At 35.7% G+C, this 22,744-nt stretch overlaps 3 protein-coding genes across 3 annotated transcripts in view; 1 reads left to right on the forward strand and 2 right to left on the reverse strand.

Annotated features, from left to right (window-relative positions):
* LOC136821844 (uncharacterized) overlaps nt 1-22,744 on the reverse strand; it is a 386,618-nt gene that overhangs the window by 105,345 nt on the left and 258,529 nt on the right. The window lies entirely within an intron of this gene.
* Nucleotides 1-22,744, forward strand: part of LOC136821831 (uncharacterized) — a 127,617-nt gene that overhangs the window by 15,702 nt on the left and 89,171 nt on the right. The window contains exons 5-14 of the mRNA XM_067078052.1: nt 251-424; nt 973-1,155; nt 2,157-2,356; nt 6,677-6,915; nt 9,770-9,903; nt 15,088-15,178; nt 16,470-16,629; nt 17,583-17,705; nt 19,688-19,816; nt 21,389-21,574. Coding sequence (XP_066934153.1) covers nt 251-424; nt 973-1,155; nt 2,157-2,356; nt 6,677-6,915; nt 9,770-9,903; nt 15,088-15,178; nt 16,470-16,629; nt 17,583-17,705; nt 19,688-19,816; nt 21,389-21,574 — 1,619 coding nt within the window. The remainder of the gene's footprint in view (nt 1-250; nt 425-972; nt 1,156-2,156; nt 2,357-6,676; nt 6,916-9,769; nt 9,904-15,087; nt 15,179-16,469; nt 16,630-17,582; nt 17,706-19,687; nt 19,817-21,388; nt 21,575-22,744) is intronic.
* Nucleotides 4,355-5,333, reverse strand: LOC136821892 (5-hydroxytryptamine receptor 7-like). Its single transcript, XM_067078137.1, has one exon. It carries the CDS (start codon nt 5,246-5,248, stop codon nt 4,409-4,411), a length of 840 nt encoding a protein of 279 aa, XP_066934238.1. The 5' UTR covers nt 5,249-5,333; the 3' UTR covers nt 4,355-4,408.

Consider the following 22,744-nt stretch of genomic DNA (forward strand, 5'->3'; position numbering starts at 1 on the left):
TTTACTACCATACTACAATATTATTGATATATTATTTATGTAAACGTAGCTTGACTTGGAACACTAGGATCATTGGTTTCCTCTTTTAAGAAAAGTATAAAAAGTGAATAATATTTATTTCAAAGTCTTACAACAAAAGTAACTTAATGAATTTCGCCTGAAAAAGGTAAATCATCTCCCTTGAAAGTTAGTCCCTTGAGATATCATTCAAGGTCTTTAAATCTCTCAAATATATTGTTTTATTCAAAAGTGGATGGTGGTTTCAACCAATGGTCTTCATTTACACCTTGCTCAAAAACTTGTGGCAATGGTTTAAAATCTCGATACAGGTTATGTAATGATCCAATTCCCCAAGGGTCGACAGCTCGCAATTGCACTGGTGCTTATAATGAAGTTAAACATTGTCGATTAGCTACTTGTGAAGGTTAGTTTGATAAATTCTTTCTTTCAATTTCTGATTAATTAAATTTAATGACATTTGTTATGTATTAAAGGTTAAGTGATGCTTCAAGAGTGCTCTACAGGGTAAAGGAGCATGATACAATTTTCAGAAAAAATACACAATTTGCTTCCCAGTACTTTAAGTTTCATGTTAATACAATCATCAGCTGTACAAGACATTTGTAACAGCTAAGGAGAGTTTTCCTGAAATACCTAGGTGCTGTAAATGGAAGCTGGAGAAGTTTGGCCAAATAGTCTCCCTGTTTGTAAAACGGTGGTCCTAATTTATACTATTAGCCACCTAATTGCAGTTTTCTCAAAACACATCTAAGTGTTGTGAAGAATAATTGGGGAAGCTGGGGCGAAATTGTCTCCTTTCTTTCAAAACGTTGGTCCTAATCTAAATTTTTGCTTGCAAAATGCCAGTCTTAATCTAGTTCTGCGCACCAAATTTGCATGTTTTTATGACAATGGTTAGAATGCAGATCTACTATTAGAAGCTAAGGGCAGTTTTTTTTGAAATACATCTAGGTGCTGTGAATGGAAACTGGGGAAGTTGGAATCAATGGTCTTCATGTTCTCAGAATGTTGAATGTTTCAAAGGCGTTCGTTCAAGAAAACGGTCATGCTCAAACCCAGCACCAAACAAAGGCGGTGACGATTGTCTTGGAACCGCTGACGAAAGCGAAATTTGCCCAAAAACGAACTGTAAAGGTATGTTTACATCTGTATTCCATTTTCTGTCCATCAGAAGGCAGAAAATGTCAGAAACACAGATATCTTTTATAAAATACTTTATAAAACTATATAAGGCTTCGATATCAAAAATGTTAAGTTATGAACATTTTAAAGCTTTGCAGACTCAATAACACCCGATTTCTTAGGAAAATTGGTGAAAATGATCACAAAACGGTGAAAATAAGAACATGTTATGAAAAAGTTAAGAAAATCCGAAAACTTAAAAATTTTTGGATGTTCTTATAAAAAAACGTGTATAACACACTAGCTACTCTATCTTTCCCAAGCCACGACTGGTGAAACTAAATGATGCGCTATCACGTGTGTTTTGACACTGTAATGACTTCAAATTTTCACAAAGGTTCGCACAAGCACAATTTTCAACGTCACTTTATTAAAAATCGCGCATAATTTTTTTTCAGCTAAGATTGCGGTAGCTCCATCTAGTGTTTAAGATAATATTTTACATACAATCGCCATTATTAGCTAAGCTTAGATACAACGGAAAAGTTTTATCTTATCAACCAGCAACCCTGATTTTCTTTTTGAAATTTATATGAAGATCCTGCAATCATGTTCAGAAATTTTCGTTTTTTATGAGGATTGGTATATTCCCAGGAGAAAGCCTATTCACTTTGAGTGTTGACTATTTTTTTCTTATATTTTTTCAACGAATACTTCAATTTAAACAAATTAAACCGTTGAAAAGATAATTCAGAGAATTGTAATTCAAACTTAATGATTTTTTTTCACATAAAAAACTCGCATCAAAGTTTGTATAGCCTTTAGAAGTTGGCTCGAGGGAACCAAACAACTTCTTTAATGATATAATGATGATAATATTTAACCTCCTGTTGCTGTTTTATATTTCAGACTCACCATCATTCCAAACTTTCTACATGATTGCAAATCCCTTCCACTAATTAATAAAGCACTATTCCCGGTTTCATTCTCTTTCAAAATAAATATCTTTCTAGATACACGCCCAACCCCGCCATCCACCCTCCCAGTACACCCTGGAGATTACATCCACAGAGAATGCGGTGGCATACTTACCAAGAAAATTGGCAGTACTGCGCCTCAAGCCCTCCTCAATGGTTTGTTATCGTTCGGGAAGAATAAATTCATCAAGGGGTATTTTGCAGAACAGAAAGAAGAGAAAGATTCCATAACCAAGGTTTGTTTTTTGATTTATTTGTCGATTTATATGTTTACTATTAACCTTATCAGAGTTTTTGATTTTTCTAAAATACCGATGCATTGTGGGATTGTTTCGGGGCTATCACAATAGAATTCCCTCGAGGAATTCTTAAGAGATCTCTACTTGTAATACCCTCGAAATAATCCCACAATGCATCGCTTTTTTAGAAAAATAAAAATCGTAAACTATTTCCGAAACATATATAAGTATAAATTTTTAATTTCATGAAAAATTAAAGTATTGAAGCCAATTTACTTATAATATACACAAATTTAAACAAAGATTTACCTCCAATTAGCTCAAATCAAAAAAAGTATTTTGCAGAATTAAAAATAGATGGATAAGATAGAAGGTATCTGTTATTATTATATACCTAGAGGCAAAAACAAACATAAATTATGTAAATAGTCGAAAGATTCACATAAAACACTCCCATAATCGAACGTTCGAATGTTTTTCTTTTTTAATGATTTTCTTAATTACTCATAAAATTTGTTCAGGAAATCGACAGTAGATTTATTTTGATAAATTTCTTTGATAAACAACAAGAGCGACAAAAAAATCAAATTTTGAAAGCAAAATTAAGCAATGGTATATCATGAATTATTCAACGGCTGTTTTTGCCTACAGGTATATAATAATAAGCAGATATTCAATAGGTAAAAGTTGGTTATTGAGATTTATTAACCCGAGGTGATGAATATCATCACCGAGGGTTAATAAATCCAATAACCAACATAAAACCTATTGAATATACGTTTTATTCTATACCTAAAGGCAAAAACAAAAGAAAAACTTGAAACATTTTTTACAAAATAAAAGGTGCTCACAAAATCGAATGTTCGAAATTTTTCTCTTTATCAACTTTTTAATTACTTTAAGTCATTAAAAATGTAAAGTGAAATTGACAATAGAACTAACTTAAAAGTTTCTTTTCTAGCAAGAGTAAAAACATCTACAGGTATAGAATAATAAATACATGATATTGGTGTTATATATAATAATACAATAATCGTAACGGGATAATATCACTTTGTGTACTACATTTCGCCCCTTGGCCTTCCATTGATTTTGAGAGACTGGAGTCGGTTATAATCCGTGTAATACAGTAATATTGTTGCTATATAATAATACACTAATCGTAGCGGGATAATATCACTTTGTGTACTACATTTCGCCTCTTGGCCTTCCATTGATTTTGAGAGACTGGAGTCGGTTATAATCCGTATAATACAGTAATATTGGTGTTATATAATAATACAATAATCGTAACAGGATATATATCACTTTGTGTACTACATTTCGGCCCTTGGCCTTCCATTGATTTTGAGAGACTGGAGTCGGTTATAATCCGTATAATACAGTAATATTGGTGTTATATAATAATACAATAATCGTAACAGGATAATATCACTTTGTGTACTACATTTCGCCCCTTGGCCTTCCATTGATTTTGAGAGACTGGAGTCGGTTATAATCCGTGTAATACAGTAATATTGTTGCTATATAATAATACACTAATCGTAGCGGGATAATATCACTTTGTGTACTACATTTCGCCTCTTGGCCTTCCATTGATTTTGAGAGACTGGAGTCGGTTATAATCCGTATAATACAGTAATATTGGTGTTATATAATAATACAATAATCGTAACAGGATATATATCACTTTGTGTACAACATTTCGGCCCTTGGCCTTCCATTGATTTTGAGAGACTGGAGTCGGTTATAATCCGTATAATACAGTAATATTGGTGTTATATAATAATACAATAATCGTAACAGGATATATATCACTTTGTGTACTACATTTCGCCCCTTGGGCTTCCATTGATTTTGAGAGACTGGAGTCGGTTATAATCCGTGTAATACAGTAATATTGTTCTTATATAATAATACAATAATCGTAACTGGGTAATATCACTTTGTATAAACTAAAATTTGTCTCTTCGATTATTTTTGCATGTTTTTACGACCGAATTAGTCTTTTAGCATGCTAGAAAATCACTCTCAGAAAAATCCATCGAATTAGCTTCTATTTCCAACAGAAAACAACGCCTTCACCGATTTTTTAAAGTCTGGCATACGAGTGATGCAAATTATAGGATCCGCAAGAACATTCAGCGGAGTTGAGACCCAAAATATAATCGGATTATTATTATTTTCACCATTCAAATACACGTAAACATCTTGAGCAAAGATACTTAAAACTGTTAGCATTTGCATGACAAAAATTAATGTTATTGTATTTGTAGCATGCTTGTCTTTCTCCAATCTTTGTGATTTGCCTAACTGACTTGATGTGATTAAATTCTCGACGAGTTGGCAATTTGTACGAGCCTTGAATATTTTACGTACACGATAATACATAATAGCTAGGACAACTGCTTCTGGTGTATTTAGTGCAGCATCAATTATAAACCCAGCAATTTCAGATTTTACTGTCAATGCAAAAATCAGTATAGACAATGAATACATCCAGACAAGACCTATGTATTTTAAGAATCCATTCATATTGACGTTTTGTCGGTACTCGATTGGGTTCGTTATAGCCTTGTATCTATCGTAAGAGAGCAACATAGTGGTAAAAATGCCAGCATTTAGCAATGGGTTTGCAATCAGGATACCAATTTTTATATTTTTGTTTGATTTCTGATCATCGTATGTAAACAGACTATAACATACCAGCGGGAAGCTGAAAAGACTAGCTGCCAGGTCACACAAACATAAATGTATCAAGAGAAAATTAAACATGTTTCTAAGCTTCTTTAAAGGGTCTTTAATCAATGCAATAACGATAAGAAAATTTAAAATAATACATGCAAAAGTTTCCATGGCCAAAATTGATGCTACGATGACGTTTTCCATCTTCAGGCTTAATAAATATTCAAAATGTCTCGAAGTCAATCCACTACCACTCGTAAATATTCAAAATGTCTCGAAGTCAAACCACTACCACTCGTAAATATTCAAAATATCTCGAAATCAAACGGCTACCACTCGTAATATAGTGAAAGTTTCGATGGCGAAAATAGATGCCATGATGATCTTTTCCATCTACCAGGTTTTTTTGCTTGATAAGATATTCGTAAATAATCAAAATGTCTCAGAGTCAAATCACTACCATTCGTAAATATTCAAAATGTCTCGAAGTCAAATCGCTATCACTCATAAAATATTTGAAATGTCTGAAGGGCAAATCACCACCATTCGTAAGTATTCGAAATATCTTAGGGCAAACCGCTGTCACTCGTAAATATTTAAATTGTATCGAAGGCTTTTTCCCCCAGAAATATATCACTTTTTTCTCTGTGTGCTTTAATCACGAGATTTGCAGGCATCTCTTAAAATGGATACAAAAAAAACAGTTTAGTATGTTTTGAAATTTGATACCTAACCCAGACGTTAAGAATTTTGGTTCTCAAGTATTTTTTTTGTTACTCAGCAACATTTTATTTGCACCCAAACTAGACTGATTTGCTCTGACATGATTTTAAATATCTTTTTGTTACTTTCTATTTGCTCTCAAACTAGGTTGATCTGCTCTGACATGATTTTATGGTACAGATCAATGAAATGCTACCAAAGTTGCGCGACCCGCCTGTTTTTTTTTGCACAAATGCCAGATTGAAACTGAAATTTACCGCTAATTTTCGAAAAAAAATATCACTTTGAAAACAAAAGATTTGCTAGATTCAATCCGTCGTCAAAAATACGGCGTATTTTCTAAAGCTTCACTTTTTCTTGCCTGCGAAAGGTTGAAAATTCACTTCTAGCCTCGAAAACAAAGAAATTTCTAAATCCAATCCGTTTTCAAAAATACGGTGTATATTATAAGGCTTCACTTTTTTTTGCCTGAGAAAGGTTAGATAGAAACTCGCTTCTAACCCTTCGGGCTTACTTCAGTGGTACAGATCGACCAAACAGATACCGTAAGTTGGTCTAATGTCGACACCCCTATCTAATTCCGTCATCGGTCTTTAGAAATATAATAAACTGATCGAAACTATATTTTTTTGTTTAACGGCGTCAATTAGTCGAGCATGCCAGACACGACTGATTCAGAGAAAAAGAAATTAAGTAAAAAACAATCCCATAATTATAACAACCTGAGGGTAAAAAGTTTGATTGCTAGCATTCTGCCCGCTATTAACCTACTCTAACAATTAGAATCGGCAGGTCAGAAAGTTGGCCGTCTAAACTAAAGCTAATTTGCCGTTCTTTCTGTATTGTTTCTCCACTTCCCTCGGGTTTCAAACTCAATTGTAATTCATCAATTTCTTCCCGTTCTTTCAGTATTGTTTTGAACCATGGCCTCCACTGACCATCAAGGAAGCCGGAGATCGCGTCCCATCATACTATCGGGCCAAGGAGCTGCCCAATTTCAAACGGCCCACCGACACTTCGTTTCCAATCCCTGGTTTCTCAATCAGAGTTCACAACGATGGAAAGAATACGTTGAAAGGATGGGATTTTGGTGTTTCAGAAGTTTATGAATACGTTCCTGGTAATAAAGTGAAACTTCATGACGTCATGTAAGTTGAACACCAAATATATGGCGAGAAGAATACATGATATTCATGACGTAATCTTCTATACGGAAGCACTCAAAATAGTCCGGACTTTGCGACTAGTTTTATTGATTAAATTCAAGATTAGTGACAAACACAGGGTCTTTTTTGGATACTCCCGTATAAAATATTACGCCTACGCCCTTAGGTTGCAAACCTTTCATTTAACTCTACCGCCCTCTAAAGAGAGCGCCGCCCTTAGAAGCAATGAGATGCCTTGGAGTTTTTACAAGATGCTTAACTGATTGGTTATTTTTAAAGAATAGGGATGACGCGTTCTTTAAAAAAAGTAATAAAATCGTTTGTCTCAACATTTAACGACCAACAGAGTCATCAAAGAACTTGTAAAAACTCCAGCTTGACCCGAAGCAATAGCGGTGTCTTTCTACGATGGGGACGGTTGGGTTTAGTTTGTCAACTCTTAGATCCTGACCAACTGAGGACGACGGTAGATCAGCATTTTTACCGTCAACGATTTTGCGGGTCAGAACTGGTGGTTGTTCCAAATTTATTCAGTCCTTCGTCCTTAAAAGAGTAGATATAGAGACTCAATAGAGACACAATATCTTAAATTGAGCGCTGATGTGCTTTTTAAAGAAAATACGGTAATTCTTGAGTTCAGATCATTGACTTCCAAACCGAAAAGGACTAGACTCGAGACTCCTGGATGGGAAATGAAGCCACTTATTACCCATCCAGAACGTCCGCGCGTTGTTTAAAAAAATGCATTCGTAGGAACCGCTAGATACAATCCGTTGTCATGATAGTGGCGCGTTCTAGGCGTTTTCTGGATTAGTAATAAGTAGCTTCACTTTTTCTTGTTTGACAAAGGTTAGAGACTCTAGACTCTAGCCTTTCAGGCTTTAAACTCAATGGTTCCTATGGTCCACGTATATTTAAAGATCGTTCTGCAAATTACCAAATACTCTTAGGACCAAATCCTTTTGTAGCTAGTCACTTTGATGCGACAAATGGGCTTTTAGTCCCGCTGATGAGATCGAAAAAAGTGGCTAGAAAACAATTTTCGTGACACACATCTTAGAACTAACTTTTTTTGGTGGAAACTCACGAATTAGTATATGTAGATTCCAAAATCAAAAAGTTTCCACGATATTATCGTGCAAGTAACGAGTAATTGGCGATTTTTTACGTTTCCAGGCAAAATTGCAAGGCCTGGAAATGATTTTTGGGGGGTCTTCAAATTAAAAAAAGACCTATTTCACATGATAAAGCTCTTCAAACTGAGCAAAAAAGTGTATTACACCAAAGTCCCAACTTCTCTAGATCAAAAGTTATGGGCCTATTTGTGGTCAAAAAGGGGTTTAATTTTGCATAAATTGATGCAGATTGTGGGGAAATTCCCTGTTTTCCATCAGTTTTTTACCACAAATAAGCCAATAAATTTTGATCTAGAAAAGTTGGGACTTTGGTGTAATACACTTTTTTGCTCAGCTTGAAGAGCTCTATCATGTGATATAGGTCTTTTTTTAATTGCCTGGAAACGCAAAAAATCGCCAATTACTCGTTACTTGCACGATAATATCGTGGAAACTTTTTGATTTTGGAATCTACATATACTAATTCGCAAGTTTCCACCAAAAAAAGTTACTTCTAAGATGTGTGTCACGAAATGAAACATTTATCGACCTCAGCAGCGGAACTATTTTCCAGAAAGAAAATTTACCCCCACTGTTGAGGATGTTTATTTTTCGAAGTATCGAACCCCCTGGATATCTTACTTTATTAATAAAGACCCCCTGGATATCCACTCTTAAAAATATGCTCAACACCCTGGATATCCTCTCTTATAGAGATGTATACCCCTGGATATCGTATTTTTTACTTGAAAAGACACTTTACCCCCTGGATATCCGCTCCCTTGTAGATATTTAACCTCCTGGATATCCACTTTTGGACAAAAATCGTCAACCCCCTGGATATCCGATATCCTCAACGGGGGGGGGGGGGGGGGCACGGATTATTTCTGGAAAAGCCCAATCAGACTTGAGGAGAAAATTTCAGTCAAATTGATCAAGCCAATCAGCCAATACGTGATTTCAAATTACTCCATTACCCCCGGTAGCTACAGCACTGATACTAAACCTCGATAAAAGCACACATATTGTTTTTGTTTTATAAGAACCACCAATTTTTTTATGAGGCTCGGCTGTTCTTTTTTTGGCCTTTTTGAGCCTCAAATTGTTCTTATCCTGTTCTTGTTTATAGGATGTGATTGAGGTATTTTCTGAGGTTCTTTACCCAATTTTTACTACTTTGACCCCTAAATTGCTTGAAATTGAGTGATTCCAGGCTCAGCGTAGCAGTGTAGTGGTTATCAACCATGATTCCCGTCTGGGAGGTCAAAGTTCGATTCTCACTTGGTGATATCATTCACTTGAATGTATCTTCACCCGGGTCAACCCATGCCTTGTGAGGGGAACTGGGTACAATCACTCTGATAAAGGAGTAAGGGGAGTATGCCAGGCATTGCAAATAGCGATGCTCATAGGTTCAACACCTGCGAAGATGTATGTCCTCCCGTGTAGTTGGAGTGTCGTCGTCTATACACCAATAACTCTGTCGTGTCGCGAGTGCAGGGTTAGCAGTGTCTAGTAAGCGTGGTAATTTCCCTATCCAGGGATAGGGCCCATTCTGCTAGTAAGCGTGGTAATTCTGGATGATTCGGAGGGTTCACTTCTCTGTCTCTTCTCTCTCCAGGCTTTTTTCTAAAATTGTTCTAATTTTTTGGTGATTTTGAGCCTCATTGTTCTTATGAAGGAAAAAGAGTATAACAGATCCACAATCTCTTCTATTTCAGGTTCACCTATTACTCAGAAGGATCACATTGGGGATTTTTAGCCAAAGGAAATTACGAATTGTTTAAACCATATGTTTTCGCAAGTCAAGTCTTTTACAATTCAAGCTTCGATCTTTTCTTCATGAAAGGAAAAAGTAAGTTATTTGCTTAAGCTCAGTTTACACTAGGTCACTTATAGCTTTTTGATTTTGTGGCGTTGTCTGAGCACTCCCCACTACAATCAGTGCCGAAATATATTAGCAAATTTGGGTATTTTAACGTTTTCAGTAAGCAAATTTGAGCTTTTAAATCCTGAGATCCTATAAAACTCAGAGTTAAAACTCTACCTTCCAACTGTAGTTTAATTCACTTAACAAGAAGCCCGTTTGGCGTGAAGGCCCAGCAAAAGCGAAATTTTCCCGATTTTCGCGAATTTCTGAATTTCTAAAAGTTCAGAAAATTTTTAACAAGATTTCAAATTTCCCCAAGGAAAGGGATGGCCAAAGGATTTAAAATTTTACTGCGTCGAGCAAAAGAAAATGAAAAATAAGTCGACAAGGATAATTCTCCCTTTCTTCATTCTTAGAATAGGGAAGTGAAAAAATAAACGAAACATAATGTACTTTAGGCGTACAAACTTTCGCGAGCAGAAACTTGCGCGAGGACAAAAAATCGCGAAATTCACGACATTTACTTTCGCGAATTTAACGGAAAAATGTTTTTCGCGAGCATTAACTTTCGCGAATCAAGGTGTAAAATTGAGAATTTTCACATGAAAAAATGGCTTAGAGGGACAAATACTTCTTGGATTGGCTTAAACATTTGTCCTTTGACTTATTAGTCTTTTAGCAGGCTAAAAAGTGCCATAAAAGTTACATTTTATTCAAAGTTTGAAGTTTTACAGATTTTCTATTTTGTCATGAATTTTTCGCGAGCATAAACTTTCGCGAATGGCCCTTACTAGAATTTTTAAATACATTTACTTTCGCGAAAAGGGCCAAAAGTTTCTGCTCGCCAAAGTATGTACGCCTAAAGTAGTCAATGAAAAATTAATTGAATGTTGAAAGCTCGAAACTTTCTACCCGAAGATAAACAATCAAATCCAAAATATCATTAAATTCAACTTCCATAAGAAACAACATCAAAAAATGCAAAATGGTGCTACATCGATTTATTGAGCTTCTTCGTTGTATTGTATTTGTTTATCTTCTTCCTCTTTCCTCAATCAAGGTCAATTCGACTTGAAAACAATTATGTGAGTCGAGTTTGAATAATCCAAGCCATCAACGACCGTTAAATGCGACAGCTTCAGAAATGACCATTTCATTTAATAATGTGTAGCATCATGAAAAAAGTTCCAATCTTGTTCAAATTTACACATGAGCTGCATTTTAGTCTCCATTGCCATATTCTATTAATAATCGGTATTTGAAATAATTCTGTGTCGAGTTTGAAAAATCAAACCACCAATTCGTTACTCTTGTCTCCAGAATAGACGTCCCTCCCGCTAATTGTTAAGAGACAAAAAAATCCATCCCCCCGCTCTTATTAAGACCCCCCCCCGCTAACCGAATTCGAATAATTCAATATTTCAGTGTAGATAGACCTTAAACTTGTTAAAATTTTCCTTTTTGTTAGTACTTATTTCTTATTTTACGTGTTCATTTGTTAAAGTTTCTTTTTTGTTGTTGAAATTGATAACAGTTAGAAAAAAATCTGTCTTTAAATAACCCCCCTCTTATTCCATCCCCCCCCGCTTATTAGAATTTAGAAAATTTTCCTACCCCCTGCTTATTCAGACCCCCCCCGTCTATTCGGGAGACAAGAGTAAACGAGATAGACAGATCTAGAAATAACCATTTTCACACATAGCATCATGGAAAAAGTTCCAATCTTGTTCAAATTTACACATGATCTGCATTTTAGTCTCCATTGCCATATTCCATTTAATCGGTATCTATATATTAATAGCCGTAGTCTGTATGTGTGTTTGTGTGTCACTTTCGTTTTCGCAAGCAATGTTTTGTTCTTTTAAAAGATGACTTTTGCTTCTTGCTCCACAAATGTTTTAAATCAGATTCGCGCCGTTTTATAAATACTTTGAGTTGTTCGATAAGTTTGTTTTTAATTGATATTGATAGACTTTTTTTCTTTTCTTTTCTTTTGTTTTATGTTTTCGAATGTAATTAACGACCTTATTTGATTTGAGACATTCGAATTCTTTTCAAAACAAATCAAAATAAAATCTTTTAAACAGAATCTGTTAAAGAAAAGACAAGTTTGTTAGAACAACAGCAACATTAAAAATATATTCAAAAGGCGGTAAAAACTAGAGTTCTTTCTTCATAAAAAGGGACCTTTAAACATCTATGTCGATAATTATTTTGCTGTAAATCTAAGTTATTGTTGAATTTGAAAAGTTATGACGAAGTTATTTTATAAAAAGTAACATAAAATTGCGCTATCACGCTTTTTTGTCTGCGTGTCCTAGGCTGCCTTCCGGGGGGACTATGGTTGCGAGCTGACTTTCGGCCCTGCCCTTCGGACCCTTAGCAGAATAAAGAGAAGAAACAAAGGAAATTGCAGGAAATTGTGTGAATTTTAATTCACTCTTTGGGACTAATTTGACCAAATCTCTATCTTTCTGGGAACAAAAAATTTAAATTTTCCTATTTTTCCGATTCTTAGTGGGACTGAAGTTTGATTTTCCAATTTTTCAAACTGCCATGTTTAAAAAAAGGCACCCTTAAGGCCGGCACATACCCATACCCTTCTCTTGCCTAAGTACCCCCCCCCCCCCCGGGCTGCCTTTTTTCGACGAATCTCGTGTCATGTCTATTATTTCACTCCACTTATTTTGACATCAAAGTTTTCCCAAACATCAAAGAGTCAAACTTTGAAGAGACTTTTTCCCTTTAATTTTGATTTCATCGTGTTTAAGGCCACCTTCCCAACATCCAAAGGACTTTAAATGCGTTCAGCAAACAGCTAAACCGGCGTGCGACGCCGGACACCGGCTAGTTTGAAATAATTATGTGTCGAGTTTGAAAAATCAAGCCACCAATTCGTTAAACGAGATAGACAGATCTAGAAATAATCATTTTCACACATAGCATCATGGAAAAAGTTCCAATCTTGTTCAAATTTACACATGAGCTGCATTTTAGTCTCCATTGCCATATTCCATTTAATCGGTATTTGAAATAATTCTGTGTCGAGTTTGAAAAATCAAGCCACCAATTCGTTAAACGAGAGACATATGTAGAAATAACCATTTTCACACGTAACATCAAGGAAAAAGTTCCAATCTTGTTCTAATTTACACATGAACTCCATTTTAGTGTCCATCAACAAATTCCAGAATCAGTTTACTTGAAATGATTCTGTGTCGAGTTTGAAAATCATGCCACGTCCTAGCCACATCCCCCATTGTCACTGACTGTTGTTAACAGCGACAGATCCAGAAGTAACCTTGTGTACCATCAAGAAATATTCAAATTTACACATGAGCTGCATTTCTGTCTATTTATTTTTGGACCTACCCCGGTGGGGTGGAGGTCCTATAAATTAACCTTTGTCCGTTCGTCCGTTCGTTCGTTATTAGCTTTCCTCGTGATTGGCTCATTAGTTTTTTCTGATTTTTTGCACAAAGATGTGTAACTATAAACCGAATGTGACGGAGCCCGATTTTTGAAAAAAAATTTTTTGGGCAAATTTGGGCCAAAAAACGGCTAAAAAACGGTTTTTTTTGGACTTTGTGAAAAATTGAATCATTAACTTTTTCTGATTTTCTGCATGAAAGTAGGCTACCATCATAGGTAAAAGATGGCTCAAGCAGATTTTTTCAAAAAAATTTGTTGGCTCAAAAAACGCATGTTTATCTATAAGAATCACTATTAATAAGCATACATCAATGTTCTTAGTTAAATTACTCAATTTTTTTATGAGATAGATGTTTTTTTTGCTCATGAGGGCTTACTTTTGAAGAATGTGTGTGTTTAGACATAAAATGTTGGTTTCTTGGCGTGTTTTTATAGAAAAACTGGCCAAATTCGATATTTATTTATAAGCACATTATCAATATTACTAGGTATTAGCTTTTCTCGAGATTGGCTGTTTGATTCTTTATGATTTTTTGCACAAAAATTCATAACTATAAACCCTCGAATGTGACGGAGCCCGACTTTCGAAAAAAAAAATCTTTGGGCAAATTTGGGCCAAAAACGGCTAAAAAACGGGTTTTTTTGGACTTTGTGAAAAATTGGATCATTAAACTTTTCTGATTTTTTGCATGAAAGTAGGGTACCATCATAGGTAAAAGATGGCTCAAGCAGATTTTTTCAAAAAAATTTTGTTGGCTCAAAAAACGCATGTTTATCTATAAGAATCTCTATTAATAAGCATACATCAATATTCTTAGCCAAATTACTCAATTTTTTGATGAGATAGATGTTTTTTTGCTCACAAAGTCTTGAATACGAAAGAATATTTCAAGAGTATGAAATTTTGGTTTCTAAACGTTTTTTTTATAAGAAACAAACGACTAATTTTAATAGATCGTCACTATTTGTGTTCTGAATGATTGTTTAATGGTCACGTCACGTAGATATCAATTATATATGTGTTAAATGCATAACCAGGTAGGTCCATAAAAGTATCACTTGTTATATTAGAAGCCATTATTTCCTAAAAGTCTTTTTTTTTGAAAACAAGAAACTAAAAATGAAAGTGATTTAAGGTAGAATTTTCACTCAGAAAGCTAAAAAGATATGACAGAATGTTGAAAAAGTTTACAAAAAAAATCACTACAAAGTTTCTTTGGTTTGAAAGTCTCTTGACCACTAAAGCAAAGAAAATGTTTAAGAAAGTATGAATCAACACATGAAATCAATCTCCTCGCTTCGACCGCCATCTTGTTTTGTTTTGAAAACGTTTGTTGTTTAAGGAGCGCGGAATCAAAAAATATATCTTTTTTAGCCAGTATCCGACTGTTGCAAGCTTTTCCCTGTCCAGACGGCAAAAAGTGTGGTACTGGTATTAAGCGCCGTTTCTACCAAAACGGACAGACAGAAGGAAACACGGAAAAAAAAATAGTGACACTCTCTTTAAAGGCCCACTCGCTAGCGCTGGGCCAAAAATCATTTGTGGTGTTTAAAATTCCGCAGGGAAATCCCCTTTGTCTCAAATATTTTATCCATGATTGTAAGCAAAAGTATTCGAAAACGTCATCTTTTCTTTAATTGGATGTAGCTTCTGTATCCCGCTTTTAGTTTCCGAGCTGGAAGACCATGGAACCCGCGAAAGTCTTAGAATTTATCTATATATTTATATATCTACAGGTGATGCTATGGCTTTGCGTGGAATTTTGAACGCCCTTGGTGTGCCCGATGATGTGGGCGGTTATGGCGGTGCTCAAATCAAGGCTATTAAGTAAGAATGGTATTAATGGAAAGGAGAACACAAATATGCCCGAGTGAAGGGAATTTTAAGTTATGGAGTAAGGTTTATAAGGCATTGTTAACTGATGTTCGAGTTAAGGAGACATTCGAGTTATAGAGGTTCGAGTTAAAAGAGACTCCAAACACCACTATAATTAATTTACAGTGGACTCTCGCTAATTCGAACTTCTATTATAAGAAACCTTCTATAATTCGAAGTAATCCTTAGTTCCTGTTTGAGGGAAACTCTCGGCTCGTAAGTTACTCTTACGTTCCAAATAAACAGAAATTTTAATAAATGAGGGGGGGGGTTGGAAATTGCACTTCTGAAAACCCAATAATAAGGTAAATATAGGCTATAATAAGGCTATTTAGAGCAAAATAAGGGGACTTCTCTGTGAAAGCTGAAAATATTCTTAAAGATTAATAAACGGGGGAGGGGGGTCTAATAAGATTCGGGGGGGGGGGTTGGAAAATTTATCCCGTTTATTTGGAACCTAAGAGTACTTTTTTATTATTCGGATATCTCTAATTCGAATCTCTAAAGTTGACTGTACTTAATGTTAGTCATCGACAAAGAAGCCAAGAAACGTTAGCTAAGTAGTGAGGTGTTAGTATTACTAATAAAGCATTTCCAAAACCCGAGAAGAGGGGGGTGGGTATTTAGGCAAAAATATGTGCTTGGTCCATTGTGTGAGCGGTAAGGGTCTTAGTCTCTCTTTAGAGTTACAGAAACAAATTGGTCTAAGGGTATGGATTTCCCCTTTTCGGTACTTATAAGGTTGCGGGAACTAGAAATGGTCAAGAAAATCTCTCTAATGTTAGAAAGGTTTCGAAAATCTTTTCTCTAAGGGTAACTAAGTAAAACTTAGTGTCTCCAAGGGTCGCTTTTCGGAGGTTCTGGCTGCACATACTCAACATTCTCCAACCCTTATCCCCCCCCCGGTTCAAGTCCTTCTATGTTTTGTTCAGCTGGTAGATATCCAATTCAGCTGACGAGTCGATACTATTTACGTGGATAACCCAGTAATCTAGGACTTTTAGACAATCTTTCGATTGTTTTCACGGGGTCCACGGCCAGCCGGCTCGGCTATCTATGAACTGAACGGAACATTGGAAGGAGCGGGGATTCGAACTGCGAACCCCTGGTTTGAGACGCTGTCGCCTTTGACAACTTGGCCATCGCTCCACCTGACTTTCGTCTGACAATGCTAAATATTCAACACTTACACAAACTCAGAATTACAATTACTTCCATTCACGAAATTTCTTCTTTTTAACAGGAACTTAGGATTATGGGATATGGAATTTAAACCAGCATCCATTGCGTACGATTTCCGCCACGAATTTAAAGCGGCGTTTCGGATGACAGCAACTATGAACCCTGGTGGTGTTCCAATACATTTCGAAATCATTTATGTCCATTCTGGTTTTGACCGAAAGGTATAAAAGATTCCTTCTGACATTACATCATGAACCCAACAGCTGATTTTCTTTCTTTCTTGTATCCTTGTTTCATTTATATGCGGTTGTGATGAAGCCAACAGCTGATTGGTTATAAGTGACGTAAAATCAGTCACTACGTCACTTGCAACCAATCAGCTGTTGGGTCAATGTAAGACACTGCAATAGTGAAAAGAACCAATGTCCAGCTTTTGGGTCCGTGATGTAATGTCAGAAGACATTGCAATGGTGCATATCATGAATTGTAGATTCTCAGCCTCTCTCCAGAGCTCGAATAATCTCATTTTTGGAGCGATAAAAGAAATTCATATTTTGAACCTGCAAAGATAATTTAAACCTGAAACAGGAATCTTATTTAGGCCCGGCAAACATCGAATTTCAATACCCAAGGCCCGAAAAAATTACAATTAGCTGGTCTAAAAACTTTATTGGCCGCTTCAAGTATCTATTAACGCTAATCGATACACTTGGCTTTCCAAGTACTTATTGTCTTAACTTTTTGTTAGCTTTTTCCTCATCAAAAGATGAAAATCGATTTGCCCAGTTTTGATTACGTTACCAAGTACTCCTGCTCCTCGGTATTGGTTTGAAGTTTGATCATATGATCAAAAAGTGAGCAAAACAAACTAATTTCTCAACCCAAGTTCAAGTAAGAAACAATGGAAAGAAACAAAAGGCTTCCAGACCGGGTTTTTTATACGGACTATGAAGACATGAAGGAAAATAAGATCCTAGATTGAACCAAACTTCATTGACCTTTTCTATCATTGAGTTTAAATCCCCGAAGGGGCTAGAGTAGAAACCTTTGGATGAGAAATGAAGCTATTTAATTGGAAATAAGTGGCTTCACTTTTTCTTGCCTGGGAAAGGTTAGAGATTCTACTCTAGCCCTTCGGTCTTTAAACTCGATGTTTTCTATTCGTTTTTTACAGCTTGCATTTGGCTTTCAATTTGATGGTGAATCATACGGAGCTGTGTTGGATAAAATGTCTGGAGCTGGCAGTGCTGGAAAAGCTGTGTCTGATTTCTTGAACAAACTTGGCGTTCAGATTGAGGTAGGTAGTAAAACGTACTTCGATACAACTTTTCGAGCGTAGTCGCGCGGTCAGGCACGTGCATTTAATTACCTTATCGGCCCTTTTTACGCTGGCCCTTATTAGCGTTATTTACGGCCCTAATTGGCGTAAGCCCAAAATCAGGCTGCGGCGTAATAAGGGCCAGCGTAAAAGATGCCGGCGTTTAATTAGGGCCGGCGTAAAAAAATTTAATTATCCCCCTTTTCCTTATTTTTCTATTGTCTATAGGTGCGAAAAAAGGACTGGGACGGTTTTCGTGGGATAAAGCGGACAAAAAAATGCCCGCGCAGTAATTGGCGGCTACGGTCGAAAAGGTGCATTGAGATTTATGTCTATGTTACCCTCAATCATATTCATGACGTAATGTTTTATACAGAAACACCCAAAAACATCGGGCGTTTGCAACCAGTTTTGAATTCAAACAATGAAACTAATGGTAAACATCCGGTGTTTTTCCTGTGTTTTTGTATAAAAGATTACGTCATGAATATCACGAAGAATTCGCAATCAAAATTTACCTAGGTATAACGGGGAAAAGCTGGACCTAACTTCTTGAATAAACTATAAAATATATTAAAATAAGCCTCGATTGAGTTAGAAATCAAAAATAATCGAGAACGGTATTTAAATCTTCTCATCCAACCCAGCTGGCACACAACGTTGTTTCAACGTTCATCTAACGTTATATGGACGTTGTGAACGCTAGACAAACGTCAAAACAACATTGTATGTCTGCTGGGAACGAGGAGCTGACTATTTGAAAGTAGCTTTTGAGCTACCAACCTCATTCTTTTTTTAATGTATTCCCAGAAGATTGGTCTACAAAACTATCTTAGGATTTTCCTTCTAATAGCCTCATTATTTTTTAATTTGTTATTTAGTAGAAAGAGAGAAAATGATAGTAATTTTCCAGATTTTCCGATGTTTTATTAAATCAGTCGGGAACGGACCAGTTAGAAAAAAACTTTTAAGACAGTTTTTTAGACCAACCTTCTCTGAATCATATAAAAAAAGAATAATCTCGATAGCTCAAAGCTATGGGTGAATTCATCCATTTTGAATGTAACTAAGTCAAAATTTGGTCTTTTAACATTACTTTTATTCAGTATACTAAATAAGATTTTAATGAACACCAACATTTAGGAAATTCTATGGGCTTTCAGAGAAATATATACTTTTAAAAAGAAGAAATTGTTCTATAATTTCCACACTATATTTCGCTTGAGAACGGACCGAGTCCGAAACATGTCGGGAAAAATCAAAATAAAATAGCCGCATTCTTTTTCACCGTCCAACATATAATTTCCACACAGATATCGTATTCTTTAAAACACTAGATAACTGCTCACAGATTTCCCGTGGAAGTGTGTTTAGTTTTGCTTTCCAATTTACCTAGATTTTCGAACGTTCGAATTTCATAAAATTCGAACCGTGCTGTCGACGATCACAATTGAAAACAAGATGGCGGACTAGTCAGATATTAAACTGGACACGCTTTCTTTTATACGAGTAGCCTGATCCTGTCAAGTAGATAGAGACAATGAAGTATAGACCCGAAGGGCTAGAAGCGAATCTCCTAGGTAGGATTTTAAACCGCTAAATCCTACCTATGTTGTGCGGCCTTGAGCCCCCCGTGTAATTTTTGTACAAATTCCGGATCTAAAGTAAAAATTTCCGCTAGATTTCAAAAAATATACCACTCAAAAACAAAGTAACTGCCAAATTATAACCGTCGTCAAAAATACGGCGTATATTCTAAGGCTTCACTTTTTCTTGCCTGAGAAAGGTTAAAGATTCGCTTCTATCCCTTCGGGCTTATACTTCATTGGTTAGAGATTAGCGGATTGCCACTATTTATTTATCTTAGAACGGACCGAGTCCGAAACATGTCGGGAAAAATCAAAATATAATAGCCGCATTCTTTTTCACCGTCCAACATATTTATCTTATTTTCTTCACAGGTTGGCGTTGCGTACTGTCCAAGTTTCTTTGGTAGTTTCAAAGTCTACAAAACAAGTTCTTTCTCAAAACAACCACTTAAAGAAGTTTTTAAGAGTGAAATCACTGAAGGACTGACAGCAGCTGCCCAGGTTTGTTGAAACCACCGACCTTTATATACCCCTGGACCAAGTTTCTCAATCCTGACAAAGCAAAATCTTTGATCGGAGTTTTTTGAAAAGTGGTACCTTAGTGGTGGCACTACTCAATAGCGGTGTAAATGCATCGAGAGTGCTCGGTTTACTTTCCCTCAAATAATTTTGATGATGTAGCGCCGTTAGACGTTAATTTTTAACATTGCAATGGCTTCATCTCGGGTACCAATTCCAAAAAAACTCTAATCACAGATGGTGGATATAGCTTGGTCCAGGGATATATTAAGATCAGTGGTTGGAACCCTTTTTGGAATCGTTTGACAACTCCATACATTATTGTAATTTCTCAAATTAAATACGGTTGCCTCTAACTAATTCGATCTTCAAGCAACTAAAACTTTTTCTTCGAATTAGAACATATTTCGATTTCTAGAGAGCGTTTTACACTATTTCCCAGCGAAAGTGGGTCATCTGTGATACAAGTCGTTTTGGGGGACCGTTATTTTAGTCTTTTACTCTAACTGCTGCTCTCCTAGCTCTTTTTGTTTTTGTTTTTTCATTTCTGTTAGTATTTATCCTCTGTAGTTAGTTTTTATTTTTCCATTTATTAGTTTATTTATTAATTTATTGTTAGCTTAGTTTGGGTTCCTTCCTCCTGGCGGTATGATCTGGTGGTCCTTTTGTGGGAGGTCAGGAACCTTTAGTTCTGTACTATTTGTTCGTGTTACCTATACTATAGATAAAAAAAAAGAGAAAAAAAAGAGTGGGTCATACTACTAAAGTCTTTTTCAATATAATTTGCAGCGGAGACAAAAAAGGCTGTAACTTTAGATATAATTCAAATTAGATAGCAGTTTTTCGCTTGTTGAAGAGACAAACAGGAGTGGAATATTATCATAATGAAAAAACTTAAAAAAATCGGAAAATGAAGAAGAAGAAGATCAACTTCTTCAATAATCGTCCTATAGTTATCATTTTTACATGAGTGATTCTTTGATCTTAGAACGTCATTAATGTGAAAAAATTTTTCAAAGAAATTTGTTCCATCGAAAGATACAGTCCAAAATTTATCACTGATTGACTTAAAAAAACCATCAAAAACGAGTTTTTCAAGTTAACCGGGCAAAGTTTTAAGCTGTATTTTTTGACTGGATAAAAGTTTAATGAAGATTAAAGAATTTCTGATATAAAAATGAAGATCACAGCAATGTTCTAAGAGAAGCTGAGTTTCTTCTTCTTCATTTTTCATCTTTGTTTTTCGATTTTTTAATTTTTTTCTTTTTTTGACAACATTCCACTCCGGATTATTTTTTGAACAAGCACAAAACTGCCATCTAATTCGCATTCTATCAAAAGTTATAGCCTTTTTTGTCTCCACTGCAAATTATATTGAGACAGACTTTAAGTTTTTTCAAAATTCGTGAATTTTCGAAATTTTGCTCCTTTTGATAGAAAGGTGCTATGAAAATGATTTTCACATCAATTGAAAGCTGAATAGATAATACGTGAGTCATCAAAAATATATTCTTTAAAATAATTTATTTTGTTTTTTTAATTTTCTTTTATCAGGTGTCAATTCCCAAAGACTGCGGCGACTCTAGTTTCTGTACCATTCTAAAGAAATTGGTTGGTCCTGATGCCAAGTTCCGTATTACGGGCGTGGTTCGCTCCGCATATTATAAAGTAGCTGCTGGATTTTACAAGATCAGAATTTATAAAGATTATCAACTATCCAAGCTCGAGTTGAACTGTGAGGTAAGCTATATTCAGTAATACAACAACTAGCGGCGTGGTCGGCTTTTTAGAGGACTGGTGAATTTACAAGGGAAATTTTTTTCTCAGCGACGGCAGTTTTAGGCTATTACTAAATCAAACTAAACAAATTCCCGCCAAAACTCTAGCCACATTTTCCTGAGTCTCATTCGAGTAGCTTAAATTGACAACTAAATCGATGTTTTTTCATCGCGTCAATGCAAGGGTGTATTATTAACAAGAGCACTCCTACACTGGCCAGTACTTTCCTACAAACCAATTTTTTTATCTGTTTTAACTGTTTTAAAACGCCATAAAAAGCGGTTTTCGTCTAACAGGCTACTCCTTAGCCTATACTAAACGTCACCCGCGTTTTTTTACGCAATTAACGAGATGAGATGAATAACGAGATGAAAAATCCCGGTTTTTAGTGAAGTGCTCGCTAGCTACTCCTAGACTTGTGTTTTCGATGCAGTCGTCGAGAAGAATTTTGCTTATATTTTTGTTACCAGTCCTTTAAAAAGCTGACCGCGCAACTAAGGGTTGATAGATGTACTCAGCCTCCCCTAACATCTCCGCTTTTGAGAGAGGTGATAGTTTGATGGCAGTAACAACTTCCGCTGCCGGAAGCCGTTTAAAGATTTTACAAGAAAAAAAAAATCAAAGCAAAATGAAAAATACATAGTGCTAAACAGAGGTAAATGCTTTCTCGTTGTCACTCGTACTAGCGAATCTAACCATCTATGTCGTAAGGGATTCACGACGCGAGTTTCACGGACTATTTGCGACGTTACGGGCTTAAAAGGTACCAAATCTATGCGTGAAATTGTTGAAACTCAGGTCTTAGATTTCGATCAGAAACTCGAGAAATTTTGTGGTCGCAAGGATTGGGCCGAGGTAGTTATGCCGGAAATCACACACATCATCTCTTAAATTCAACGCCGCAAATAGCTAGCCTTTCTACTTAAACATATTTACTACTACCAGTCTAATCTACATCCAAAATTTTGTAAGCCTTCCGATGTTCTTAATGTTTGCGGATTTTATGCCTAAAAATGTCCTTAAGGCTTTCTTATTTTCGCCATTATGTGAGAATTTTTGCCTACTTTCCTAAAAAATCGGGTGTTTTAGAGTCAATAAAGCCTTAAAATGTTCTTAACTTGTTCTTAAGAT

Source organism: Clytia hemisphaerica, unplaced genomic scaffold (assembly GCF_902728285.1).
Source record: "Clytia hemisphaerica strain Z4C2 unplaced genomic scaffold, Clytia hemisphaerica genome assembly, whole genome shotgun sequence".
Lineage (NCBI taxonomy): Eukaryota > Metazoa > Cnidaria > Hydrozoa > Leptothecata > Clytiidae > Clytia > Clytia hemisphaerica.

Excerpts from the sequence above, each read along its gene's own strand:
- LOC136821892 (XM_067078137.1), bottom strand. The coding sequence starts at position 5,248 with ATGGAAAACGTCATCGTAGCATCAATTTTGGCCATGGAAACTTTTGCA.